General features: G+C 37.0%; 1 protein-coding gene across 5 annotated transcripts in view; it reads left to right on the top strand.

Annotated features, from left to right (window-relative positions):
* Window positions 1–26460, top strand: part of GREB1 (growth regulating estrogen receptor binding 1) — a 97647-nt gene extending 71187 nt beyond the window's left edge. For 3 of the 5 annotated variants that reach the window (XM_040552112.1, XM_040552113.1, XM_040552114.1), the window contains 12 exons: window positions 1126–1754; window positions 8237–8339; window positions 9058–9216; window positions 11628–11770; window positions 12597–12758; window positions 14411–14615; window positions 15661–15835; window positions 16805–17023; window positions 19601–19736; window positions 20273–20473; window positions 22144–22282; window positions 23994–26460. In XM_040552112.1, coding sequence (XP_040408046.1) covers window positions 1126–1754; window positions 8237–8339; window positions 9058–9216; window positions 11628–11770; window positions 12597–12758; window positions 14411–14615; window positions 15661–15835; window positions 16805–17023; window positions 19601–19736; window positions 20273–20473; window positions 22144–22282; window positions 23994–24157 — 2435 coding nt within the window. In that variant the 3' untranslated portion in view covers window positions 24158–26460. Of the gene's footprint in view, window positions 1–1125; window positions 1755–4682; window positions 7678–8236; window positions 8340–9057; window positions 9217–11627; window positions 11771–12596; window positions 12759–14410; window positions 14616–15660; window positions 15836–16804; window positions 17024–19600; window positions 19737–20272; window positions 20474–22143; window positions 22283–23993 lie in introns of those variants that run through there. The other 2 variants (XM_040552115.1, XM_040552116.1) reach the window with 2 other exon arrangements.
* The last annotated feature ends 507 nt before the right edge of the window (window positions 26461–26967 follow it).

The following is a 26967-nucleotide window of genomic DNA, read 5'->3' as shown; positions in this document are numbered from 1 at the left end:
GACACTGAGGCATGAATCCTGAGTTAGTACTGCAATGGCTGACTGTGCTCACTGAAGCTCTGACAGTCTATGAACAAGAAAACATGCCTCAAATTTTTAAAAAATCTTTTGAAAATCTGTGGGAGAAAAAGCACGCTCAGTCTTGTTTGTGTTTTTATGTTTTTGGTTTTGCTCTGCAATGTTCAGTCATTAATTTTGCTCTGTTTGGAAGCTTCTTTAGAGGTGGATCATTTTTTAATCTTTGTTTCCTTTTTAATCTGCAAATTGACATAGAAAGCATGAGGCAGTGTTGAGAACTACTAGGGCTTTTTGTCTGATAAATTTCTTTGCATGCTTTTAATGCAGATAATATTAGGAGAGTTGAGTGAAGTGCAGAATATAAATTGTACCATAACTATATAGGAGTTGCGATGTCATGCAGCTTTTTAAAAACATGTTGTTTTTTGCCAGTGACAATAAAATCTTTTTGATCTAATTGTAGTTTTCACCATGCTGACATGCATATTTGGTCTGATTTCTTTTCTGCAGACACAATGGTTGTTACAAAAGGAAAAAAAAAAAAAACACAAAAAAACACCACAACAACAACAACTTGAAGAAGTTTTTATAAAATTTCTCACCACTTTAATTTCAAAATATGTTTTTCTTCTTTAAAGTTGTGCTGTTGTTCAATTCACAGTGTCCACGTGGCCAAAATTTGCCTGTGATTAAGGAAATCTTCCTATCCTGTTAGTACTTATTTTCCTGTAAGGGCCTGTTAGTACTTATTTTCTTGCATTCCTTTAAACAACAGTTTAAGTAATTTTGTAGTGGTCTTGAGAGATGATGGTATCTGAGGAACTCCTGACTCAAGTGGGGAATGGATGAGGGAAGGAGAGGACAGAACAATCACTGACAGCTTTCCTATGCAAATTCAGTTTTTGTAAAGGTGCTTGCTGCATTGAGACAGATACTCCAAACTAGTCCCATTAATACTTCCTGTATGATTAAGGTGAAAGATAGCAGGAACAGGGGTGAGGTTGCATTACTTGACAGGCACCATATCAAAGTCATTTTTCAGTGTTTAACTATGACGTTGACTAGATGACATTGTTGCCCTGTATTGAAATAAAATTTTTCTTTTAGTTACAGCATTCTGCAATGAGTCATTGCCTCCTTTAGTAACAGCAGGAGATACAGCAAAATCCCCCCACCTAAGCAACAGCACTGAAGAAAATACAAACAGCCATGAAAGGCAGAAGCAGAAGGTAGACAAGGGGGCACAAACAACAGTCAGCAAACATTTACCACCGGTAACAGAACAACTGGATACAAAACAAAACATAAAAAGTGCCCAAATTTCCATCACCTCCTCATCCTCTTCACCTTTCTCCTCCTCCTCTTCCTCCTCTGCGCCTACTCACAACTCCTTCATCCTACAGACCTCTCAATGCTCCATGACCAAAGCATCAAAACAGCCTCCCATAGTTTTCCTGCCCAAACTGGTTTATGATATTATTACTTCAACGGACAGCAGTGGACTTCCCAAATCATCTTCCCTCTTGCCTTATCATTCTGTTATGTGGGCAAGTTCTTTTCGTCCTCTTATGAGTAAGATGATGACTTGCACGGAGCAGTCTCTATACTACCGCCAATGGACGGTGCCCAAGCCAATCCATATGGACTACAATAATAGGAATGAGGGCAGAATGGACACCTTTCACCCAAGGAGGCTGCTGCTGAGTGGGCCACCACAGGTGTGTAATAAGAGCAAGGTATTTTCATTCATTTATTTTGTTTAATTTTATTCTCTGAAAAAATATATTAGTTATTAGTATTCATGCTTAAAACATTTTTTGGTGAAGAGTAAGTTGTTTATGTTTTATTTTATTTCCTTATTTCCTAACTCCCTTCTAATAAAATAATCTTTCTTTCTTTACTGTTTGTTAGTCTAAGTTCAAAGACAATGAAGCTGGAGCAATGTTCATTTTCTGTCAGGCTCTCTCCCTTAAAATGTTTTAAAAGATAGTTTTCCCAGAACATATATTGCATGTATCATATCAGTTTGCTAAAGATGAATAAGCATTTACATTTTGAATAAAGATCAAAGATCTGAACAAAACCACTTTCTTATGATCAATTTAAAGATAGTTGAAAGTTTGCAATTAAGGTATTTCTCTGCCTCCTCCACATGGCAGACAGAAATAGAAGCTGTTGTAAATAACACATGCAAGAAGGCCTGTTCACTAGCAAGGCTGTATTTACCAGATGAGTAGCACACTCAGGGTTTTAAAATTTTATTTCAAAAGATGCATGGAAATCATGCAAGGAACTAAGAAGTTCCTTGTCTTCCAAATTTTCTAATCTCTGAGCAAGGTGTCTCTCAGTTTAATGCATGTTACACGCTAAAGTTGATATTGTGCCTGTTATGTTCTGCTGGAGTACCAAGCAATGAAGCTGTGAGTATCAAGCTAGGAGTACCAAGCTAGAAAGAGATCCCATGCCTACAGAGAACATACAGACATCCTGTGAACATCGGAAGTCAAAAAGGATAAATCAAAATAAGGCAAAGACCCATGTTTCCTGTTATTCTAACATCAAACAAAATAATTCATCTAAAGATAGTTACGGATTTAACACTCTTCTATGCCAATCCATTTCAAAAAGAAAGTATAAATTACTATTTATTAAATGACTTTATTCCATTGTACATCTGAAATTAGGGTTCAGTAAAGTAGGAAGAGCATAAATGGGCTTTTCATGTTGGAGCTTCCTGCAAATGTTACTGTAATGTGTAAAGGATTCCAGAAAGTACTCTGATGAGAAGTTTTACACTACTCTCCATTCCTTTGATCTAAATTATCTGTTTTTCCCTGCCAAAGATTGAGGAATTATATGATCAAGAAACTAAATGTCATACAAAGCTGCAGCACAAAAACGAATACATTCTGGAACAGATTACCAATTTGCATCTCTAAGAAAAACACAGGCTGTGACAATTTTTGATAGAATTTTATATGTATACACATCAAAACCCACAAAGATACTATTTCCAAAGACACTCTAAATATCCAGATTTGCTGGTAAGTAAATACCACTTTAGTATTCATTTGATCATAAAGCATTTGGTTTGGGGTCACAAATGCAAACCGGAGGTTCTCAGAAGAGTCATTCAGAGACTCTGAAAGCATACTATACATCCATGAGAAGGATTTGTTGCTTAACACATATGATACATGCTGTTTAACTAATTAAATTGAGACAGGCAGCTTGCTTATTCATTGACTCCCTACCAGGGTATGGCAATCACCACTTTTTGCTATCAGGTGAAACCTTTTTTTTTTTTTTTCAAATATGGAATATGTCTCCTATAGACCCTTTGTACAGCAGTGAATTTCACCCTTGATGTCCCTTCCTTTACATGAAATTCCATCCCTTCTCCAGCTGTTTACACAATGCAGGTTATTTCCTGGTCTTTTATTAGATCATACAGTTGGATCAGTTCCTGAAGGACACTCTTCACATTTATATCCAATTTATATTTTCCAGTTCTTTCTGAAGAATATACATGTTTGACACAGAACAAATTCACACACTGATATCACAATTCACAGTTTAGGGGTATATCTTAATTTCATTAGGTGGGAAAAAGCAGCTTTGCTTCCTTTGGTATTTTAACCTCCCAAAGTACTAAAAACACCTGTAAGCCTCAAAAAGAGCTGTAAATGTATGTTGACTGTTTATTGGTTTAAGGTATAACAATACAGGATCTCTTCTAGGGTGTAGTTACAATAAAATTTACAGAAATAAGAATTTCCCTTCTCTTTTGGGGAATTTTCCTTACTGAAATAGGTTTTGCTCACGTGCGATCGATAGTACTATCATGTTACATGGACTCATGATTAATGCATGAAGAGATATAGGCAGAAAACTGTGGCATCTTCTCAATGAAAAACAATTATTAGACAGTACCTATTGGAGGATTGATAACATCTCAGACAAAGTATTAGGGTTCTTTTTCAAAAATTAGGAAGTAGTTGTTTTCTTCATTAGACAGAAATTACTTTATTAAAATTAAAATCAGGAAGAAATTTGTTGGTTAGAATGAAAAAACATGAAACAAACACAGGAAGAAAACTAGACATACTAGTGAACCAAAATTATAATTCTCACTGTCAAGACAATCAGTAGTAAAATACACTTACCTTTCTCTCACAGAGACATTTTACCCTCTGGACTGGTCAAAATGTTCTGCCATAAGGCTGCTTTTCATCTATCCACACAGGTGATTAAATTCTCAAACACAAGTGATTCTGATCCTGAAAGGTGCCTCTTGACATCAATTAAAATACTAATAAAACATTGGGCTAAGAAGTTAAGCAATGGTCTGAGTGCATCCTTTGGAATGAAATGATGTTGTAGACTTTCCACTGTATCATTCCAATATTTTGTTTTTCTTTTCTGTAGCTTCAAATTGAAAGCAAGTTTGTTATATTTAATCCTTACTGAGTGCTTGGAGTTTCTGCATTATAAGCTGTTGATAAATCCTGAAAAAGAGGATCTTCAAGTATTGATCTCACTAAAAACTTAGATACATTTTGGATTTCCTCTACTCGTATTAAAATTTTACTACAATGGGCTTATATGCCATTCTTCTAATGTAATAAAAGTATTAGGGAAATATTTAATATATCTTTTGTTAGCTGTCTTTTAGCAGAACATAGCAAGTGGAAACAAGGAGAAGAGCCAGCACCATATGACCAGCTGTCTGTGGACCATCAGCATATTTTCTATGAATCACTTCTGGTTTACAGACCACAGTCTGAAAACCACTGCTGTGGCATGTGAAGAACTATCTCGCCTGGAAATTAAAACAGAAAAGCCTTATGGAATTATTTCCCCTTTGCCATATTTCTCCAAATATGAAGACTGAAATCTTTTGGTGCTTTCTATCAACATGTAAGAGTAATAAAGTACTTCCAGTGGTCCTGATGTCCAGGGTCTGGAACAAGTTAAAAAAATAAAGGAAATAATTAGTGTTAGACCTGCTACAACAACACTTTTGAATGTCCTTTGTATGAATAAATGTGGAGGCACACATGCAATTTCTCTGACTGGAGTCTCTCTGTCTCTGGTTCTTAGACAGTTTATTTTCAGCTTATCATAGATATTTATGGAAAGTACAGTTCAGTGGTCAAAATAACTTTTCACTCCCATAGGCACTATGTGTCTTTGACACACACAAAAAAAATGGACCTTCATATCTCTAGAATTTTCTGCAGGAAGAATTTGAATTCGTATTCTTTCCTCGTGCTCGTGTCCCACAACACTCTTTGTGAATGAAGAACTGCAGAGTAAACATACTCTTAGTTTCTCATAGGCCAAATCACACCTTGCATTTAGGATACAAATAGAAACCAAAAAACAAAATCTTTGCAGGACCCACAATCCCTGGTTATCATAAGTTTTCTCAAGATTTGAGATTTTTGCTTCTTAATCTTCCGTGATTTTCTTTGGAGTCTAATTCATCATACTTCCTGTCTTCCATATTCAGATAGCCAGAAAAAAAAAAAAAAAGTGTAAGACTTCCATTATTTGAGTATGTCTGGCCCCCAAGTGCCTTATCCTGCTTGCAGGATCTCTTTGCAGATGCCCCATAAAACTGATCCAAAAGAGGGGCAGTGACAGATGAGATGAGAACTCTTCAGAGAGATCTGGAAGCTCTGTTTATTGACAACTACTCCATACTTTCAAACAATCAAAGACACTTTTTGCATTTCTGTTTTGTCTAGAGATGGTGCATATAGAAAACAATATTATTAAATTTAAAGGCACATTTACCCATCTGGGCATGCTACGAATTCAGGGCTCTTCCCTTCTGGAGTAAACGTTGATTGTCAATAAAAAGTCATTTTTCTTTTTTCTTGTTTTCTAAATGAACTGAGAAAAGTGTTCTGTATTACAGCAATTCAGTTCTTCAGCAGAAAAATGCAGGTAAATGTGCAACTGAGTGGAGTCAAAATATGAATGTTGTCGTGTTCAGCCTGAGCTCTCTGCTGACAAAAAAAAGATCCTGAAAATGAGAGATTTCTGCCCATTCCCACCAGCATTTTCCATACAGTGCTGCAAATATCTAACAGTCCATAAAGCTCACAGCATTGTCTTAGGCAGTTTTTATATGACAGATTGGGTGAGATGTGATGCACAGAATATCAAAAGTGCATATGTTTTATTTTCCTAGTTTGGGAGTAGTATTTTAGCTCTGTGGTTTTCAACATTTCCAATTTGTGACCCTACAGCTTTGTATATTTGAGTCAATTGACAATTGACAGCTTTCATCCAAGTACCACTTAGCAGTAGCCTGCTGACCCCAGATACATTGTTGAAAACCATTGGTGAAAACCTGTTTCCTGAGGGAAAGGAAAAATACATGTACAGAGAAAGTTTTAAACAGTTACCGAAAGGGAAAAGTAAGGTTTTCAGCCTGTTGATCTGTTGACAATTCTAAATATATACCTCAAAAAGATTAGGAATTACGGCTGTGTACTTTTGACAATTCGTCTCTCATTTGTTCAAAATTAGGGAGCTCTTAATCTGTCAGGCCACCCAGTGCTTAATGAAAAGATGGTGGGAGGCACTTAAAAAGAGTACGTTCATAATGGCATATAAAGGTAATCTCTGACGTGAGAAAAAATGTAGAAAACATTTTCTAACGGAACAAATTATGATCAAGTTTGCCTCAGATGTGGGAAGATAAAATGTTCTTTGTCTGCTTTATCAATAAATAGCCATTCCAGTGAACCTTAGAGCCTTATTCCAAGGTCAGTAGAATGAGTTTCATCAGTCTTAAGGGATTTTGCATGAAAACCTATACTGGGTGTCAGTAACACCTGGTCTGTGGGCTGAGTATAGCCCATGCTCTAATATCCTCTATTCAAAGTCACATTTTTTCTGTGTTACCCCTGGATAACATGGGGTTGTGTGCTAATACAAAGGTCTACCAAGTGCACCTGAAAGGCTTATTTAACCCTCAGCAGTGAACAGGGGACCCTTTTCCACCCTTGGCAAAAAAATGCTTCATGTGCAATCTGATTTATTAAAAGCAACAGACACTGAACTTTGACAAAATAAATGCTTACTTGCTCTTGCTTCGTCTGCAGAGCCTTAAATGAAAAAATAAAAAATAAAAAAATTAATTTCATGGAAAATATTAAATACAATACTATTTTTAGTAATTCAACACCCTATGCTTCTGACATGTCCTAAAAGTAATGGCAGTGAAAGCTGGACTTTCAATTCAGCAGTAATGTAGATGTAGTCCAAAATCAGACAGTTGCATCAGGAGAACGTGCCATAGTGGATCTACGTTTTAACCTCACTCTGTATTCTCCTGTGAGAATGAAAGGAGTTTGCTGGTCTCTTTTTGCTCATTGAAACCCCTTATGTACTGCTCCCTGTTAAAATGTATTGGTTTGCAAAGCTGTCTGCTTAGATATGGCATTATTTACTTGATGTTGTCATCAAAAACTTTGTGTGGAAGACACAGAGCAATTAATTGAGTAAATCCCTGGCTGCAGCTTACGCCTTTCAGCTAAACAAACAAACTATAAAAGGACAGCGATACAGTTGGGTGTAAGGAAGAGAAAATACGTATTTTGTGTTGGTAAAAAAAGAAAAGTTAAAGCTACAGTCTTAAAATATTTTTAAAACATACTTTTAAATGGTAGTTTGGAAACAGTGGAAGGAAAATAATGTCTTTTCAGCTCAAGAGGTGAAACAACACATTATTACATATGCCAGGTCCTCCAGGAGTGGATGTGGCCTGCACAAGTTCTCCAGTAGAGGTATGCCACTTCTTCAGGATAGTCAGTGTACTTCAACAGCAGTCAGTGTGCTGATGAATTGTACAAGTATGAAAGGGTTGAAGTAATTCTTTAGATATCTTGTATATAGAGGAGCAATTTTTGGAACATTTTTTGAGTTTATATGAATTTTTAGAAGTTCACTGCCAATGCAGCAACTACAGAAGAAAGAGAGAAAATTCTAGCTTGTCAGACTAGACCTGTGATATAAAACACATTTTCCAAACTAGTTTCCTGCATAGAGAGCATAGAAGTGTTGGACATTTAAGCATGTCATTTTTGCTTAGGAATATACAAGTATAGGGATATGCAAACACCAAAAGTTTCACTGCAGGTGCAATTTCCAGATGAAAATGAAAGTTTTGTTTCATATTTTCTGATTTATATATTTACAGATAGGGAAAACGGGTGCCTATCTGCAGTTCCTCAGTATTTTGTCCAGAATGCTGATCAGACTGACAGAAGTCGATGTTTATGATGAGGAAGAAATCAACATTAGTAAGTTCTTGATATGAAAATATTTGCTTCTGGAAAGTGTAGACATTTGTTATGTTAATTCAAGAAGTAATTTGCCTGCATATTTGATGCTGTTCACCTTTGTAATTGTTTTACGTTATTGAAATATTTTATACTGTCCATTTTACTCATCAGACCCTTCATCTTCTTGACAAGGGTAGAAAAGTATTTCATTGGACTAGTGCTCTTTTTCACCTGTTCCAAAAAAAGGCCTGATTTCACTGCACATTCTCTTTGACTACTCTAGTCTTATCACTAGAAGGTATGGTAAGCTTTAACTCTGCACTGGAGTTAATACTGTGATTTCCGAAGCAAGGTTTCTTTTCCTTAATGGGAATAAAGTATCTTTCCTCAACAGAGTTCACAAATGTGGTGTGGAAAGACTGCAAAGGCCTGGATCCAGGTAGATCAGACTTACCAGGACCTTGACATTGTTTTCATTATAATTCCACCAACTGTTATAATAAGATTATCAAGGTCTTAGAATTAAAAGAAACATTTAAAAGCCAGAATTTTCTTGACGTATGAGGTTCGTTTGTTCAAAGGTGCACGTCTTTATGCATAATAATATTGCTTCATCAGAATGATGAAATAAAAAAAATCGTTTAAGAATTGTAGGCATAACAAAACCTTCTATAACAATATAAAGAATGTTTAAAATTGTAATTCCATGAATTTTTATTTTTCAATAATTCCATAGACATAAAAGAAGAATCTGATCAATGCTACCATCAACCTGGAGATACGTGGCCAGATTTGGAGACATTTAAGAAGATCCCTTTTAACTACACTATCCATGACCCGAAATATGAAGATGCAAGTCTGATTTGTTCCAAGCTTCAGACAATAAACAGTGAAGGTTAGAATTTGAAAAATCTAGAATGGCATAGATATATGTATTCATTTGGTTTTAATGTGATAATTCTGTTGATTTTAAACAGAATGAAATCAGAATTGCACTTGACTAGGTAATAATGGAAAGAGATTTGTAGTTTGTTAGATGAAACACCAGAGTATGAAACTTATCAATAGTTTATGGAATGCTAAATGGGTAGTGTCTCATTGAAAAAGTTATGATCCCACAAAAAGAATTGTATATTTGAATGTTTTTGTGTAATAACTTTGTCTTGTTTTGTAGCAATGTAGTGACATGCATTAGTTATGTACTTGAATTTGTGTTCTTAAAAGTGTTTATAGGTTTATTTAGTTTAGGTTTCGGAAATGGTGAAATGCATCTAGATTACTGGAGTACTGAAGTGTGAATTAGTCCTCTGGACTCCCTTAAAAATCTTTCATGAGAAGTAAGCTCTTCTAAAGTAAAATTTATCTCATGATAAAGTATACATGTAAGGTAGGTCAGGTCAATTAAAGGCTAGATGTGTCTGCTGCTTTCTGTGGGCTGTAACACTCATCTAGCTTACAGGCAAATTAATAAATGAAAATGTCTACAGCCAGGTGAAACAAACCTCTTACTATGGCCTGTACATAAGCCAGCTGGACATACACAAGCCCACGAGACTGGGTAGGATGCATCCAAGCATTCCAATGGAGCTGGCCAACATCCAGCTCCTGTTGTAAGGTTCCTGTCTATCATCTTTAAAGGTAATGACAATTGTTGGGGTTTCTTGGTGACTGGAAAAAGGCAAATACCATGCCTTTCCTATACAGGACAAGAAGAAAGATTGAAGCAAATATACCCTAGTCAGCCTACCCTCAGTCCCCCAAACAATTACGGAACAAACCCCCCTGCAAGCCATGTCTAGGCTCCAGCCCTGTGATCACTCTTGTGGCCAAATACTTACACACGGTAACACCCAGGGACTCAGTAGGGCAAATGCTGTTTAAGATTGACATTAATAACCTGGTCAAAGGGACAGAACGCAACCTTAGCAAGTTCATGGATAATACTAAGTTGGGGGAGCAGTCAATATGCTAGAAGGCAGCACTGCTGTTCAGAGAGACCATGACAGGCTGAAGAAATGGGTTCATAGGAACCTCACACAGTTCAACAAATGCAAATACAAAATCCTGCACTAGGGGTGGAATAACCCTCTGTACCTGTACAGGCATGGGACTATCTATATAGAAAGTAACCTTCTGATCCTCTAGACAGCAATTTGAACATGAGTCACCAGTTCTCCATTGAGTTATTGGCTTACTAAAATAACCTACTACAAATCTAGCAAGGAACTCAAAGAAAGTGATTATTCCTCTATGCCTTGCATTTTTAAGACCACATCTAGGGTATTGTGTCAAGTTTTGGTCTTCCCAGTACGAGAAAGGCTTTGCCATACAGAAGTGCATCTAGTGGGTAGCCACCAAGATGGATAGAGGCCCGAAGCACATGATGTACATAGAAAAGCAGAGAGAATGGGGTTTGTTAAGTCTGGAAAAGTCTCACAGGGCCATTTGATTACTGCTTCATAATGGGAGCTTGTATTCACAAACTAATATAGATACACAGTGTAAGTACAAGCGACAACAGACACAAGGTGCAACATGGGAAAATACAAGCAGATAGTATGAAAAATACTTCCAGAATAAGAGTGATCAAATTCTGGAGCAAGTTGCCCAGAGAGACTGTGGAAAATCTATACTTAGTAATTTTTAAAATTGATAGGACAAGAGCAACCTGATCTGATGCTGAAAATTTGAATGAAGTGTTTGGCCAGGTGACATAACATAAGCCCTTTTCAACAGAAATGATTCCCATTTAAAGGCTGCATGGAGCTCATGTAGTCATGGTCTCAACTCTGCATAGGTAGGTGTTCTCATCATAGGTTATCATTAAATCTCGTCTTTCTTCTGTCTCCCACAAAAGAAAACTTTTTATTTAATGTGGTTATATGTTAAAAAGCAACATCAGTAAGTTTATTGAGTTCATTTCTCTTAATTACTGTGATGTCCATCACAGGACTGCAGATGTCTGTCTTAAGACCCTTTTTTACTATTTATTAATTTTCAAAGTGTTCAACCAGTAATAACAGCAGCAGCAATAATAATTTTAATAATCTAGCTTTGCTTATGCCTCAGCTTTATGTACATTTCTACAGAACTATCATAATCATGAACTTGCAGATACATCTTTGTAGTGCTCTTTGGTGTACGCATTAATTTATAAAACACATCAGAATAAATTCCTATTTTGTTTGCATTTATTTACTCATGCCATTTTTCCTATAAGATAAAATGATAGAAACAGTCCGTCGTAAGGGAATACATTCTGGACTTGAATACATGCTACATCTATGTCGTTTCTTTTTTAAATAGATAGGTCAATGAGCAGGAGACAGGAGGATATGTATACACGCCGTCAAACAACTAGAATGAGATTATCCAAGTATGCAGCATATAACACCTATCATCACTGTGAACAGTGCCATCAGTATATGGGTTTCAATCCCAGGTACCAGGTAAAGGTTTCCAGATACTACTCTTCAGAACAAAAACTGATACAGACAGACCGAACTCAGTTTTGTGTTCATTCACTGTATCTGAATTAGTTTACAAACTGTATCTATGTATTAAAAACAAAGAAAGTGCTGATCGACAGATTTTGTTATTTCTTGGGGTTTGCCTGCCTTGACCAGACTGCAGATATGGGTACTTCACAGGACTGTTCCTCACCTCATCTACACTAACTTATTTCAGTGCTGTTATGAGCAGTCTACATGTACAATACCAGTGAAAACTGCTCTCCCAGTAAACTTTTCACACTGGGACTTCCTTACATTTTGATCTGAGTTACCACAAAAGATGTTACTTCTGAAACTGCAGTATTGAAGTATAGAGTATTTTATAAATGGCATATAGGTTGTTATTGCTCAGTGTGACTCTTCAATTTCCTGACTATTAGAATGTGAGGAAGAATGTATTAGCAATGCTAACACTGTTTTTTATGTGTCAGATAGCATTTCTGAAAGCAGCAAGTGTCCTGTAAGTATCGGTACTATCTGCATACAAAGCCGAAACAATGGTTTCAAAAGAGGGAGCCACAACTTTTTTTTTCTTTTTTTTTTTTTTCTCAGTGTAATATATCATAGGGGTAATATCATCAGTGTAATATATCATAATCATATGCTTAACACATAGTGAATCATTAGGTAAAATATAGTGCAATACAGTAAGTGATTGTTATGTTTTTTGTAATATTATGAATGTGTATTAACCACAGCAAGACCTTGTAGGAAATGTTTGACTCTAACCACTGGAATTATTATTTTTTTTTTCCATTCTCAGCTTTATGAATCCACTCTGCACGCATTTGCCTTTTCCTATTCCATGCTGGGAGAAGAGATCCAGCTGCATTTTATCATTCCAAAGTCAAAGGAACATCATTTTGTCTTTAGCCAGCCAGGAAGACAATTGGAAAGCATGAGACTACCACTAGTCACAGATAAGGTAGATGGATTATTGTATTTATGTCCATGTATGGGAGAGCAACATGACCAATTTTTAAATTTGTTGAATTAGGATTCTTTACACTTCTGGTCCTGCTATCAAGAGATAATAAGGATGTCCTGACACCAAGCTTGTATTTTCTGCCAGAAAGGAAGACATGAAGCAAAGCTGTCAAACCGCTAATAAATTTTTTCTTTTGCTCATTGCCAAGGCTGATCCTTCAGTACATAGGTTCTTAATCTGGGGCAAAAGTTCTTTGGTTATGAGTTTAAGATGTTAAAGTGAGAATGGTTTCAGCAATGAGCCTCAGCGACATAGTTTCATTTGTCAAACTGTTTACTGTAAGGAAACATTTATTTTGTTGTAGAAAATGACAGTAGATTATCTATCCTATTTTGCATAAATGCTCAAATGCTTTCGTAAACAAGCAAGTCTTTCAAAGAATCTTTGTCATGGCTTTAAAACTGTACAAGGAATTGCAGGGCGCTCTTGCAGAAAACACTTTATATGATCATCCATCTGACAGGCTATGCAATCTTGAATGCTGGCCTTTACAGAGACTCCTAATATCTATGCTTATGATGAAGCTCTGAATGGTTCAGGCCACACTGCCTGGATTATTGGAACAATTTGTGGAACAATAGTAAGTGGTAGCACTTCTATCTTTGAGAAAATAAGCTGCTTCCAACAAACGATAATCAATCAATATGACCTCACAGTTTGGGCATTTATGCCCAGCTCAAGATTGAAATGGGAGACCCCAGCCAGCAACCCAGCAGCAACTGTACAATGTGAGGACGAAACTTCAGTAAGCTTGTGCTTGGCTAGGTGCATTGGGTATGCATTGGGTCCCTGTGGATTCTTTTCTTGCTTCTGCTAGTGGCTTGCTCTAAGAGTTTGCCAAAACTGCTTATTCTTTCTTTGCTTCTTTGTTCGTCTTCTCCAAAATGGTGCCTTCAGTCTTTCTGCAAGCTTGAAAAGTGCTATGAGATATAAATCTAGATTATGAAACCCTTACAATTTTTTTTTCTCAATGTGTTTTAATTTCCCCTTTGTAGAACTCCATGGGCATCAAACCCACCATGTTACACTTTGGCAGTTTTAAATCTGGTCTTCTTAATTGTGAGGGCTTTGGAGAGTCTCTGTGAAGAGGCACACATTTATTCTGCGTCCTTAATGGTCTTAGTAGGGACCAGGCTGAAATCAGTTGCACTGACTGGAATAGTCCTGGAAGTCTGTAGAAACAGGCCTCTTAGGAGCTGTACTATCAGACTTGAAGGTACCTAGTGAGTTTAAATGCATTCAAGTTTGGATGATAGCCAGTCATAAGACTTGTATTGCAGTTTTGGACTAAGATGTTTCTTACTATCTTATGTCATATGGACCTGAATCCTTTACCAGATCTAGCCTCAAGGTCCATGTGCATTTGACAAGTCAAGTTTTTAGCAAGACTGTCCTGTCCACCACACTCTCACCAGTCAAAGAGGCTAATAGAGTTTTCTTTTTCCCAACTCGTGCTTATTTTCCTATTAAGCTAATTTAAAATGTAGCAATGTAGAGTCACTGAATCTGACTCTACTGACAGATTTGTTTCTCCTTGTTTAAACATCATCCAGCTTAATGCAGAAACTCACATTTCTATTTATTTACAGAATGAAGATTACATAAAAAGCCCCACTTTTACTCCCACCACTGGGCGTCATGAACATGGACTTTTCAATTTATACCATGCAATGGATGGAGCCAGTCACTTGCACGTTTTAGTTGTCAAGGAATATGAAATGGCCATATATAAGAAGTACTGGCCCAACCACATCATGCTTGTTCTTCCAAGCATTTTCAATAGTGCAGGAGTAGGTAAGTATAGCCAAAAGTTCTAACAAATGAGAACACATGATTTGGGCCCTTGAGGTGGTGTTATTCATCAGTGAAATGTAGATATACACCTGGTAGCTACCATATCTGATCTGGTGACCTGGATTCTCTTTGAAGACAATGTGTCACAGTCTCAGGTGCCATTCACTTAATCCTGGTCACCTAGAACAAGCTAGATGAATCATATCATAGAAATATTTACTTTTCACTACTGATTTTAAATGGAAATGAAGGTGGTTAATTCAGACGGAGTTACCTCCTCTCCTTTTTTTTTTTTTTTTTTTTAAGTAAATTGTGTGCTATTTCCAGAAGCCTGTGTCACTGCTAGTTCTGTGTGGATATCTCAGGTAGCAAGGGGAGCCTCAAATATCACTACATGCTTCTGTTTTTTCAACTGAATTGTGCTCAGGCTTATTGGTAGAGGAGAGAACTACAGGATCTCACAGAAGTGGATCATGTGAATTTGTGAGGCTGGAAGCCCTCTACTGCAGTCTCAGATGTGTGTGTGGGAGAACAGAGATGGGAGAAGATTAGTAAGCATGCAGATTACGTACATGTCTTAGGTAGATTCTGTCAATATAACACCTGTGAAATATTCAGCACCTTGCTTTACATCTGGAACAATTTGTAGACAGCAGCAGTGACAAACATTCAAAGTAGACAGTCAAGGGAAATTGTTCCTGTGCTTGTCCAGTTAATTAATCATTTCTAGATGTTCCCACTAAGATATGATAGTGGAGGCAAATATCTCTTAAGTTAAAAGAATTGGTGACTAAACCCTTAAGACATTAACAAATCTTTACTACAGAAGTCAAGGCTTCATTTTGCATGCTTCCCAGTGGGGTCCTGTAAGTCACTTAAAGCAAATGACATAGGAGATTGGCCCCAGGGAGTGTCAGGGTGTTAAAACCTTCAGAGTGAGTCATACCCTGGGGTGCAGAAATGTTCCCTTTAAGAAATTTCCAAGCTAAAAGCAAACAATTTCTGTCCCTACTTTTCATCTTATGGTTTATGTCCTTGGTTTCAGGTGCTGCACACTTCCTGATTAAAGAGTTATCTTATCATAACTTGGAGCTAGAACGAAATCGGCAGGAGGAGCTGGGGATAAAACCCCAGGATATTTGGCCTTTCATTGTCATTTCAGATGACTCTTGTGTTATGTGGAATGCAGTAGAAGTTGATTGTTCAGGAGACAGGAAAAGGTAAATAGAGGAACACAGGCTTTTTCAGCTGATCTCTTTTAAGCTTTCATTGCATATCAGTTTTGAACTGACATGTTTGATATACTTCTTTTACCCTGTACAAGCACGGAATAATATTTGCCTAATGAAAGAAGTGTTTTCCTTAGATATCTGGCTTTGCATAGCACAATGTTTAGTGCCTGTTTTTCATTCCTGTCCCCTGAGGATTTAAGTGCCTTGCAGCCTTTGCTGTATAGTGTGACTCTGGTTCAAACTAGAATAACTTGGACTGAAAATTTCAAGTTCTTTAAACAATCCCTGATACACTGGGAAAACAAAGGCATTCAAATTTACATTTTTGTCAGATTTTTCCAAGGAAGCTGAAAGACATTTTTGTGAAAATTGGGCATCTAATTTTCCCTGGCTCATTTGTCAGTCCCAGTCTGTGTGTCTCTTTCATTATTTCCCCAAATCCCCAAACAAGCGTTTTTATTTTCATTGCTTTAGAACATTATTTGTACTAGATATTTCTGTCTACTCCCATACATAACAATGTTATTCAGGATTTATAGCAAACCTTGAAAGAGAACTAAAGTCAGCAAAAGCTTTGGTATTTATGGACTTGAGTGGCAGGCTAGGAGGATCTTATGCTTTGCTCTGGAGTTGCTGGCACAAAGCCAGCAGCCTCCAGTGGTCATTTGAAACGTTATCCAGGTAACTTGAAAAGTTTACAAACCTGAGTAAATATTTTGAAAGATCTAAGATAAATTTCAGACCTAGTATATCAGTCCCCAGTGCATAAGTATTAGTTAATTGTAAGTTTTCACTCTATCCTGGAGTGAGAGGTGAAACATTGTAATAAAGAAAAACAACACTGAAGTTATCTACCTGATGCTCATAACTACTTTTGACTGTTGAGAACTGTTGTTCACATAACTAAAATTCTGATTATTCTCTGGATACTTTAACACATTTTCCTAATTACTGTAGTGACTATACATGGACTGAAAGGAATGTTTCCTTGAAGCAAATTCTGCAACGTATTGAAGCAACTCCCAATGTCACTCACTATGCCTTAATTGGGATGAGGAAATGGTCCAGTAAAGCAAACAGTACTGAGATCAAGGAGCCTTTCTCCTGTTGCCATGTACATGATTTCATTATGCTAAATGTTGATCTGACACAGAATGTACAGTACAATCAGAACAGGTAAGTGAATAAATAGCATCTTTCAAAAGACAATGAACCAAATAAAGGAAGTTTTACAAATGTTCCTGTCAGCTTTTTGGGGAAATTGTTAATAGGAAGCAAACAGATTTTCTTTTTCTTATTGAAGGTTCAAATCCTTCCCAAAGTATCATCAGTTCGAAAAGGACATGAATCTCCATAGTTTCAAATAAGCAGTCATATCTGAATCACAGAGAAAGTGCATTCAGCAGTGTGACCTGTAGTGCAAGTCCACCAGTTGTCTGGTTCAAGCAGCCTTCTGGTAAACACCATATGTCTGGATGGTACATAGCCAAGTCTTGTTCTGACATGGAACTGAGGTATAGTTGGGCTTTTTATGCTGAGCAGCACAACACAGAACACAACAAAGGACAAATTTCTTTACTGTGAAGGTGGTCAAACACTGGAAGAAGATTCCTTGCAGGATGATTGATGCCCCATGGCTGTCAGCATTCAAGAGACATTTGGATAATGCCCTCAGTAATGTTCCTTAACTTTTGGTCAGCCCTGAAGCGGTCAGGCAGTTGGACTGTATGATCCTTGAAGGCCCCTCCCAACTTAATGGTTCTATTCCATTCCATTCTGTTCCGTTCCATTCTGTTCCATTCTGTTCTGTTCTGTTCTATTCTAAACATTGGAGCATACTACTTGTACGCTCATCAGCAAATTCAGGAGTAAATGAACCTCATTAACATTAGTGGTTTTTCTCATATTCTTCTGTCTCTGAATTCCCATTTTTTTCATTTATTATTTCACATAGTATTTCAGATTAAAGTACTGCCATACACAGTATCACCGCAGTTACCAGAATTGTATTCACTAAATACACCCTCTCATAGAAAATCACTGATTTATGGGAAAGAAACAGATTTTGTTCCTGTTTCTGAGGGACAAGCATTTATCACAACAGAATGAAGTAGCTATTTCTAAAGGTGGGATTCACTTGTCTAAAGTGAGACTTTGGCACCTCAGGATGTGTCCACATGGGGCCGACAGGTATGACATGAAATCTAAGACACTTATTTTTCTGTGAGCTATTTGGGATAGCCCAAGTCTAAAATCTAAAATGGCACTGAGCACCTAGACTTGGATAACCAAACACCGCTGCACTTCTCAGTAAAACTGTCTCAGGAAGATGTCTTATGAAGTCCGAGTTTATTTGTAACTGTGGGGAAGCGCTTCTGCTTCCTTTAGTCTAGCTAAACAGATGACCTAAATTTTTATCATGACCAGTCTGACACTTTAAAAGAACATTTTAAATTTGCTCCCATCCATCTTCTGGCACAGAACTGTGTTCCCACGCTGTCTAGCTGTATTATCTTATTAAGCAACATGAAGGGCTAATGGAGAGAAAGACAGTGCAATAAAACACAATGATATGAGTACAGGCAGCAATGCTAAAATGTCAGGAATGCAAGACCACGCCACCCATTTCCTGTCTGTGTCTCTAATCCATGAGTGGCTCACCATAATGCTGTATGGGGGTGCTGTTAAGGCCGAACCATTACATGACATGCCGAGCTGAGCTGGCAAGGAAAAAGGTATATTTTAAAACACAGAGGAACTGACAGTCAGGGATAACAAATATCCATGTAGATCAAAGAGAAGGTTTTCAAAACATATAATCAAATATCATTTTTCTCACTAATGCTCACTGTTGCAGTAACTGCTTAGCTCTCCTAAATCCAAGCCCTGGATGTTAATCCCACAGTTCTTCTGCACATCATCCTGTTTCCTGTGTAACATCTACATTCAAAATGGAGAACTGAGTTTGAATTTCCCAAAGGCCAGAGGATTTGCATGTAGTCAGCTTTAGAAGTTTACCTTCTGGTCCGTTTTATTTTTGAAGTGGGCCAAATTTAGCTCAAGGATGTTTGTCCTCATTCTGCGTGCTTTATTCCTATGTCTCAGCAGTTCTGTTAGACTAAGGAAAGAGAAATTGTCTTCAAATAAGTTTGTCTCTAATGCAGAATGACATTATTTCTGTAGAGGACTATTAAACAAACAAACAAACAAACAAAAAACACAGATATTTGTATTCTAAGGAAAAAATGAGTAATCAGACCTCTATACATTTCAAATGTCTATCATCTAGACATTTGAAATGTCAAATTTCAAAGATCAAATGTCTATCATCCATGTCCTTGGAAGTCAAAAGAGTTAATTTCCTTGACTTTATTTGGGGTAGTAATTTGTGTATCTTTTTTCTATGACTGCATTATTGTATGAAGAGGCAAATAAAATAATTTAACTCCTAGGTCTTTTCCCTGGCGTTTTAATGCCTTTCTTCTTTAACTTTCCCTTGTGTTTCCAGTCCTTTTACTCTGTAAGTGGTTCTTCCCTCATTCTGATTTTCTAAATTTCAGTCCAGCCATTGTTAATGAACTCATTTATTATTACAAAGATGAAGCCTCTTTCCCTGACTGATAGCTACTGAATGGAGGGTTTGTATGTTTAACACCTGTCCTTTCTATTGTACAGATCAAAGACGAATGTTTGTATTTGTTAGTCAGTGATGAGAAACATTGCTCTGAATTGCTATGATTTTCTTCTTCCCAGGTTTACGTGTGATGATGTTGACTTCAACTTGCGTGTCCACAGTGCAGGCCTTCTCATCTGCCGGTTCAATCACTTCAGTGTCATGAAGAAGCAAATTGCAGTAGGAGGACAGAGATCTTTCCACATTAAATCTAAGGTGGGAACTGGCACCTCTGTTTCACCATTGTTAAAATTCTGTTTTCCCTTTTGTACCCTGTAACCAGGAGAGCTGAGGTATTATGGTGCATCACCAGTTGCCAGTAATGGGGTATGTCTGACATGTCTTTTTTGTCTTTCTTCCTGAAATCCACAATATTCTCGGTATAAATGCACCAGTTTGTAATCATTTTCTTTAAAACTTTCAAAACTACCTGAAGCATCTCTTTACAATTCAGATAACCATTCACTATAAGTTTTTTGTCTATATCTATTTGATTACTCATCTTCACATGATTTCATATTTAGGAGTACTTTGGTTTCAAAGAAGAAACCCCAAAGACTCTATAAATACAAATATAATTCTTTGAACCTCTGAAACATTTTTGGTAGCAGATATTTTTGTCTGAATGACTTTGCTTCTTATATAAATCTTAGATATATAGGATAGAGATGTGTTTTGTACAAACTAAAATTCAGATAAGTGCAACTTGATTGATCAGGATTCATCTGTGCCAGAAATGTTTTTCCTCATAGGTGTCTGACACTCCAGTTTCAATCTCACCTGCTCAGTACATTTGTGCTCCTGACAGCAAGCATACATTCTTGGCAGCACCTGCTCAGTTGCTTCTTGAAAAATACCTCCAATATCACAGCCATCGCTTCTTCCCCCTCTCATTGAAGAATTATAGTCATCCAGTGCTATCTGTGGACTGTTACCTTAACTTAGGACCACAGGTATGGAACAAAGTAACCTTCAATCAGCTCTAGAAATGTATGGCCTATGTTTTGGATGAGTTTGTTGAGGCATTCATTCATAACAGCCTTCAAACAATCAGATATTAAATCCTCATGTTGTTAAAATAAAATTCTTTGTCGTATAGAGATACTGAGAGAAATTACGCATAAAATACATGTAGAGCAATACCAGAGTTGTCCAAAATACTCATATAGTCTGTGAGTGGTGTTAGAGTCTGAATTAATACAGAGCACTTTTTTTTTTTTTTTTAAATAAGTGTTTTCTTAATCTGTTGTAATTTGACCCTTCCTATACCAAATTTCTTCCAAATGAGTGTTTTACAAATGCTACCTAGTCCTGAGAAAGCCCTTCAAAGGGCTAAAAAAATGTTTTAGATTACTTTTGACTGATTCGCTGAGGCAGAGAAGCAAATACCAAGACATGCAGCCAGAATGGGAGAAATTGACATTAGATCTCAAGAGCTGTTGACTCTCCCTAGTGGGTTTGGATCTAAAACCAAGGTCATATTTAAACACAAATGTAGGTCAGATAAAAGTGCAATAGTAAGGTGGTGGTGTTCAGTAGAGAGAAACTGTTTTTACCTTTTCACCTGGCTTGAATACTAAATGAAATTCAGACTTGTTGGATTTACTAACTTAACTTCTTTACCAAAACAGTTGTTTAATGACCTTTCTGTCTATGCTGTTCCCAGAACATTTTTACTGTGTCTTTTAATTTCCTTTCTGGCTGAGCTCCTGCAGGTTCCCACCATGCCTGGAAAAAACAAATTGTGTTGAAGGGCATTGTACTATTACTGTCTTCATCCATTGCACTGTTTCAGCTCTAATCCATTCAGCATATGAAATGAGTTTAATTAAGTTCTGGAATTTTTACCTGAATTGGTATATGATACAGTAGGATTGAAGGAATTCATGCAGCTATTTTATGCATATAGACATGTATATAGATATCCTGGGCTGTCTCCGTTGCTGTGGGTCAACCTTCTTACACTGAATCATGCTGATTTATGCTAGATATGGGTCTGCCCCAAGTAAGTAGAACAGCACTTTGAAAGTAAACTCATGTGGGAAAGATTCCTTAATTTTAAATTTATAAACCCTGAAAAGGTGCTCTAAATATTCCTGGTTCCCTGTGGATTGGGGGAATAGCTATAGAAACGAAGTAACTAGACAACAGGAAACCTCATACAATTATTTATATGCACAGCTCTACTGACTTGAGTAATCCCATTGTGATGTAAATGAAATTAGACATTTCTAAAGGCTTCTTCTTGTTTCAGACTGCACAATTACTGTATTTGCTCTTGTGTAGATAAACTGTGCTGGGTAGGTCACAGACTTATGGTTGTTTGGAGCTGTCATTACCACAGCTTTCAAACCCTATCATATCTAAACTGCATGGTAATAATAATAATGAATAATTAGAACTAATGAATAGTTATGAATACTGTTTTTATATAGCTTTTAATAAGTAGGGGGATTTTTAGAAAAGAACTGTAACAATCACAATATTTGGAGTTGGAAAGCAAGTCTGAATGTGAATCAGGTGTGAATACTGAAAGGTATGAAACCATAGCTAGTAGCGTTATATAGAAGCCTGAAGAACGCCAACTTACATGTGTGGTTTTTTTTTCTTCTCTCCCAATTAGATTGCAGTTTGCTATGTGAGTTCTCGGCCTCACTCTCTGAATATCAGTTCCTCTGGTTTGACGTTCAGTGGTCTCTTGCTGTACCTCTGTGATTCCTTTGTTGTAGCTAGCTTTTTGAAGAAGTTTCATTTTCTTAAAGGTGAGCTGCAGTAATTTTATTACAGAAAATTATATATCCTGCTCTCTAGGAATCTGGGCAAAAATGGGAAAAGTACTATTGATTTTGCATTTTATATAAAAATGTGCATATATATTTATGTATATGTTTATATTTGTCTTCATATGTCCTACCATTTTTGATGTTTGGTCATGCTGACTCTGTACCGGTCTATAACTGTGTTCTGCAGAATTCTAAGTGGAGAGGCAATGTTGGATCGCTATCATTATGCCTAGTGTATATGCATAACTCTTTACCTTCTGCTTGAAAACTGAGTATTTAAGATTTACGTATGAAGAATTTTCCCATTGTGTTCTTGCAAGTGATGTTTTCTAATTTTCAAGAGAAAACAGATGATGGATGTGACTCCATCAAAATCTATTTGCTGTCCTTTTAAATTACACAGTTTCTATTTCCAATTTATTCCTAATAATCAGTTTCTCTGTGTGGTGCTTATGATGATGGACAGTACTGGAGACAAATCACTTCCATCTGTACTGAAGGTCACATTGCAAACTTCTTTTGGATTGTTCTGCTACTGTTGTAGACATCTAATGCTCTGGGGATTTGTTTCACTTGGATGTAACTGTCACTAGAGTAGGAACACTATTGCAAATGCCTTGTTGAAACAGGCGGAGTTATGAACTGCTATGTTCTTTGTTTAGTTAATGCAGTTTTGTGTAGGTATGTGTAATAAAATGCAAATTGGTGTATATGGTGCTTTTACCTGCACACACTACTGAAGCCACATAAGTGCCAGTGTCTATTCTCATTCTGGAGCAATGTCCACATTTTAATCGGCCCGTAGTTTCTCTGACAAGGCTGTCAGAGTAATGTCTAATGAAAGCAGTGCTTTTGTACCGCATTTCTTCAAGGGAGTGATGAGAAGCTATCAGTTTCAATTTGCACAAACCGGCCTATTTTTGTACTGTGTAGCACAAAGTGTGTTTGATTCAGGATTTCCCTGTCTCCATTAGCAGTACAAATGACCTTCTAGCCAGCTACCTGAGTGTTAAACACCACATGACTGTCTTGTTTCTTTTTACTGTATTCTCAGCTGGTTTTGTCTTGGGCATCTCTTCCTACCTCACCACCTCTCTTTCAGAGTATTGGGTGCAGGTGAGGTAATTAGTTCCTCTTAATCAAGAACTTCTTTTCATAAGCCAGGAAGTCATGCTTGCATGTTGAAATGGTATCAGAATGCCAATCAAAACAGTTGATATTAAACCATCTCTCGTCAGCAAAGCACATAGAGCTTAATCAGCCATCATGGTGATTGTCTTGTGGGTTTAGGTGTTTTGTTGAGTGAGGTTTCACTCAAAAAGGTAATGATGATCAGCAGGGCTAGAACAGTAATGGATGTAGGGCGTTACCTTGCTTTCTGTCAGGATCTATCACCACCTGCTTAGACTTGACATTTTTACCCTTTTCTACCCCAAGGTGTAAGGAATGTATTGCTAGTCCTGTTTACTAGATGAGTACTAGACATCTTAGGCTACACAAGACGAGCCTGATTAACAGGGAGCTGAATGTAGCTCTCTGAAATCCTGTGTGTCCTAATTTTCTCTTAAGAACATCTGTAACTCCTGTTTTGAAACTGGTGGAAATTCCTTTTGCTAAGGGGTGGTGGGAGCTGGGTGATCTGAAAACAAAGGTGACACTCACATGGGTTTCTTTTTAATTGTTTACCTAGGTGCCACCCTGTGTGTTATTTGTCAAGATCGCAATTCTCTTCGCCAGACTGTTGTCCGGCTAGAGCTGGAAGATGAGTGGCAGTTCCGACTGAGGGATGAATTCCAGACTGCCAACGCAAAAGAGGACAGACCACTTTTCTTCCTGACCGGACGACATATTTAATAGAAATTAGACACGTTTTCTGTATAACTAGGAAAAAATGAATGACAAGAGACTAATTGCCACAATCTCACAAGATGACTTTTGGGAGGCTCTGCTTTCCTAGGAAAAACAGGACTGTTGACATTGCTTATTAGAATCAATCAATTTATCCTCTTATTTCCAAGCACTATAAGTTACTCTTCTAATTCAATTGCCCGATGGAAGTAATTCTTGATTCCTGGGAAAGATGCAAAAACTTATCATTCCATGTGGCAGAAATTATTTTGGATCAGAAAGGAGGTCAATTAATGCATTTCTTCTGTGGCAAAAATGACCACAAACAAGTTTATAAGCAAGAGTTTTAGAAAACTTTTTGTACATTCCCAAAATAGGAAATGAAAATTTAGGTGCAGATTTTGTTTTACGAGTCTTATTTATCTAACAGTTGGCACAAAGCAACAGGTTATTGTTAGTCTTGTAGTATATTGCTACTGATTGATCCAGGTAGGTTTTTTATATGAAGATATGTGAAGTATAATTCTTAAAAAATGGGAAACCCGTTGGAGCCTTAATTTTTGAACAGGTACCATACTGGATGGTTTTACCATACAAGAATTGTGGATTGAAAGCATAATTATATGTCTGATTTTATTAGCATAAAGAAGAGTCAAGAAAGTAGACTTAACAGTGAGATCTGAACAATTAAACCTGAAAATGAAATTACCTGACACAACTGAGAATACCAAATGGTAAGACTGACCTGCAAGTGACTTTTTGCACCTAAAATGTTGGTGTTTCTTGGCCTCTGACTAAACTGTTGCACTGACTACAGACTTCAAGCTGGGCCCAGTGCAGTCAAAACAGAGAAGAGATGGTTCTGAAACCATCCCAATACACTTTCTGGGGATATTTTCTTGCCAAGGTGCTTCAAAAGAGTGAGAAAATAGAGACTATGACTCTGAGGAGTTTAGGTGGTAATCTAAAAACATGTTCTAGAAAGGCATGAGGCATCATGGTATTTTGTACACTCTAAATGTGAAGTCAGTGATCACAGTCCTTGTTTAGATTTTTGGAAATGTTCTCTGAGTTTTGGACTTCATGTTTGTCTTTACAGAATCAGTGTTTACTTTGCTCAGTCTGAGTGCAGGAAGGATGAGTGTAGACATTGCCAGAAGGTGTGTAATATTTGGGCAGTCTTTCTTGCTAGATACGCCAGTGAGATGGTCATTGATTTTTATACTGATGAAATGCCATTAGGTGGCCGAAGCCATGACAGTACTGGTCTTGAAATGGCGACATGAATATGATTGTGCCAAAGAGCAAATTTAGGTTCCTTCACAGGGAAAAGCTAATTACAGTAACTGTAAGAGACTTAGATTGCTGTTTACAAGATAACTGGTAGAAATTGGCGTGCATGTATATTTTATTGTTTTTTTTTTTTTCAGAGATTTGCTTCATTTAAATTTTGGGAATGAAGGTCGGCATTGTTTCATGTAAATAGCATCACCTGGGCAGTTTTCAACAGTTAGTCAGTTAATTTAAACTTTTAAAAGGAGTGTGACATTCATGTCTAATCCATCCTTTATAAATAAAGTTGATACTGCATGGACATCTGTCTTGGTGATATGTAGCACTGTCAAGCATGCTTTTGTGGGGGCGAGGGGAAAGTTGGATGAAAGGAATTCACTATTAAAGAATTCCTGAAACTGATCAAGAGAAAAAACAGCATTATTTAATGGCCTAAAGTGTAACATAGCCTCAAAGGTACAAGAGTTTTTAGAAGAAATTGAGACTAAAGAGAGAGGGTTGAAAACTCCTGTCTTGTACTCAAACAATTTATGCTAAATGTCTGTAAACTTTCCATATTTTTAGATGTGAGATTTGCTTTGCAAATGCTTAGACATACATCTTTCTCCAAGATTCATCCTGAAAAAAAGGCCTTAAGTATTTGTGTTGAAACAAGAAGCTTTCCAGTTTTGCTTTCACAAGTGGTGGCTTTGCACAGTAATATTTCTCTGATTCTCACATCACAGTGCTGGGAAAATCGGAGTGCCTTCTCAGTCCAAGCTCGTGTATCTTCCCATAAAGTTGTTTACCAGTGTGTTTTGCAGTATTTCTGTAAATGGTACTCTGATAAACTATAGGTTCACTAGTGTGGCTGTCGAAGTTCCTCAGACTTTTGCAACACTGCTGGGTGCTGCTTAGTCTGTATTTTTTCATGGAATTATCCAGCACGCAACCCCTTCTGTGTCCCATGCTGTTATAGTTGTGTTCAGCTCTACTAGTAATGGCCAAACCATTTGGAAAGATCACAAGCTCAGAGCTTTCCATTAAATATCTGTGAGATTAAAAAAAATGCATTTCATCAGGTATTTATTTTTTGTTTTTGTTTGTTTGCTCATTATGAGGACAATTCCCTGCAGTGGTTAGAATGGTTGCTGGCATTTTGGCAGTCTAGGCTCTGTACCTGTGTTTGAACAAATACATTTACTGTCTGAAACACTGAGGTAACTTCACATGAGAATTCTGAACTTCACTTACTGAGGTTACTTGTTAAGAATTAAGGTGCTGACACACAGAGGCAGAAACATTATGAAAAAGCAAAACACTTTAACTGCGTATTTATTTAAAAGTATTCTGTGTGGGTAAGATCAATACTTTTGCAATTAAGAAATCATAAAATTTTGGAAATTTCACTAGAAAACAGCCAAATTAAAACATTCGGTATCTTGAATTGTTTCATGTACAGACCAAGTGAATGGGGAATAGCTTAAAAGTAATTCTGGAAAGGCATATTTACGTGATTGCTGCCACAAGGCTGTGCTTTAGCA

This window comes from Cygnus olor, chromosome 3, assembly GCF_009769625.2.
Source record: "Cygnus olor isolate bCygOlo1 chromosome 3, bCygOlo1.pri.v2, whole genome shotgun sequence".
Lineage (NCBI taxonomy): Eukaryota > Metazoa > Chordata > Aves > Anseriformes > Anatidae > Cygnus > Cygnus olor.
The sequence above is the reverse complement of the archived record's forward strand: the minus strand, read 5'-3'. Positions and strand labels throughout refer to the sequence as shown.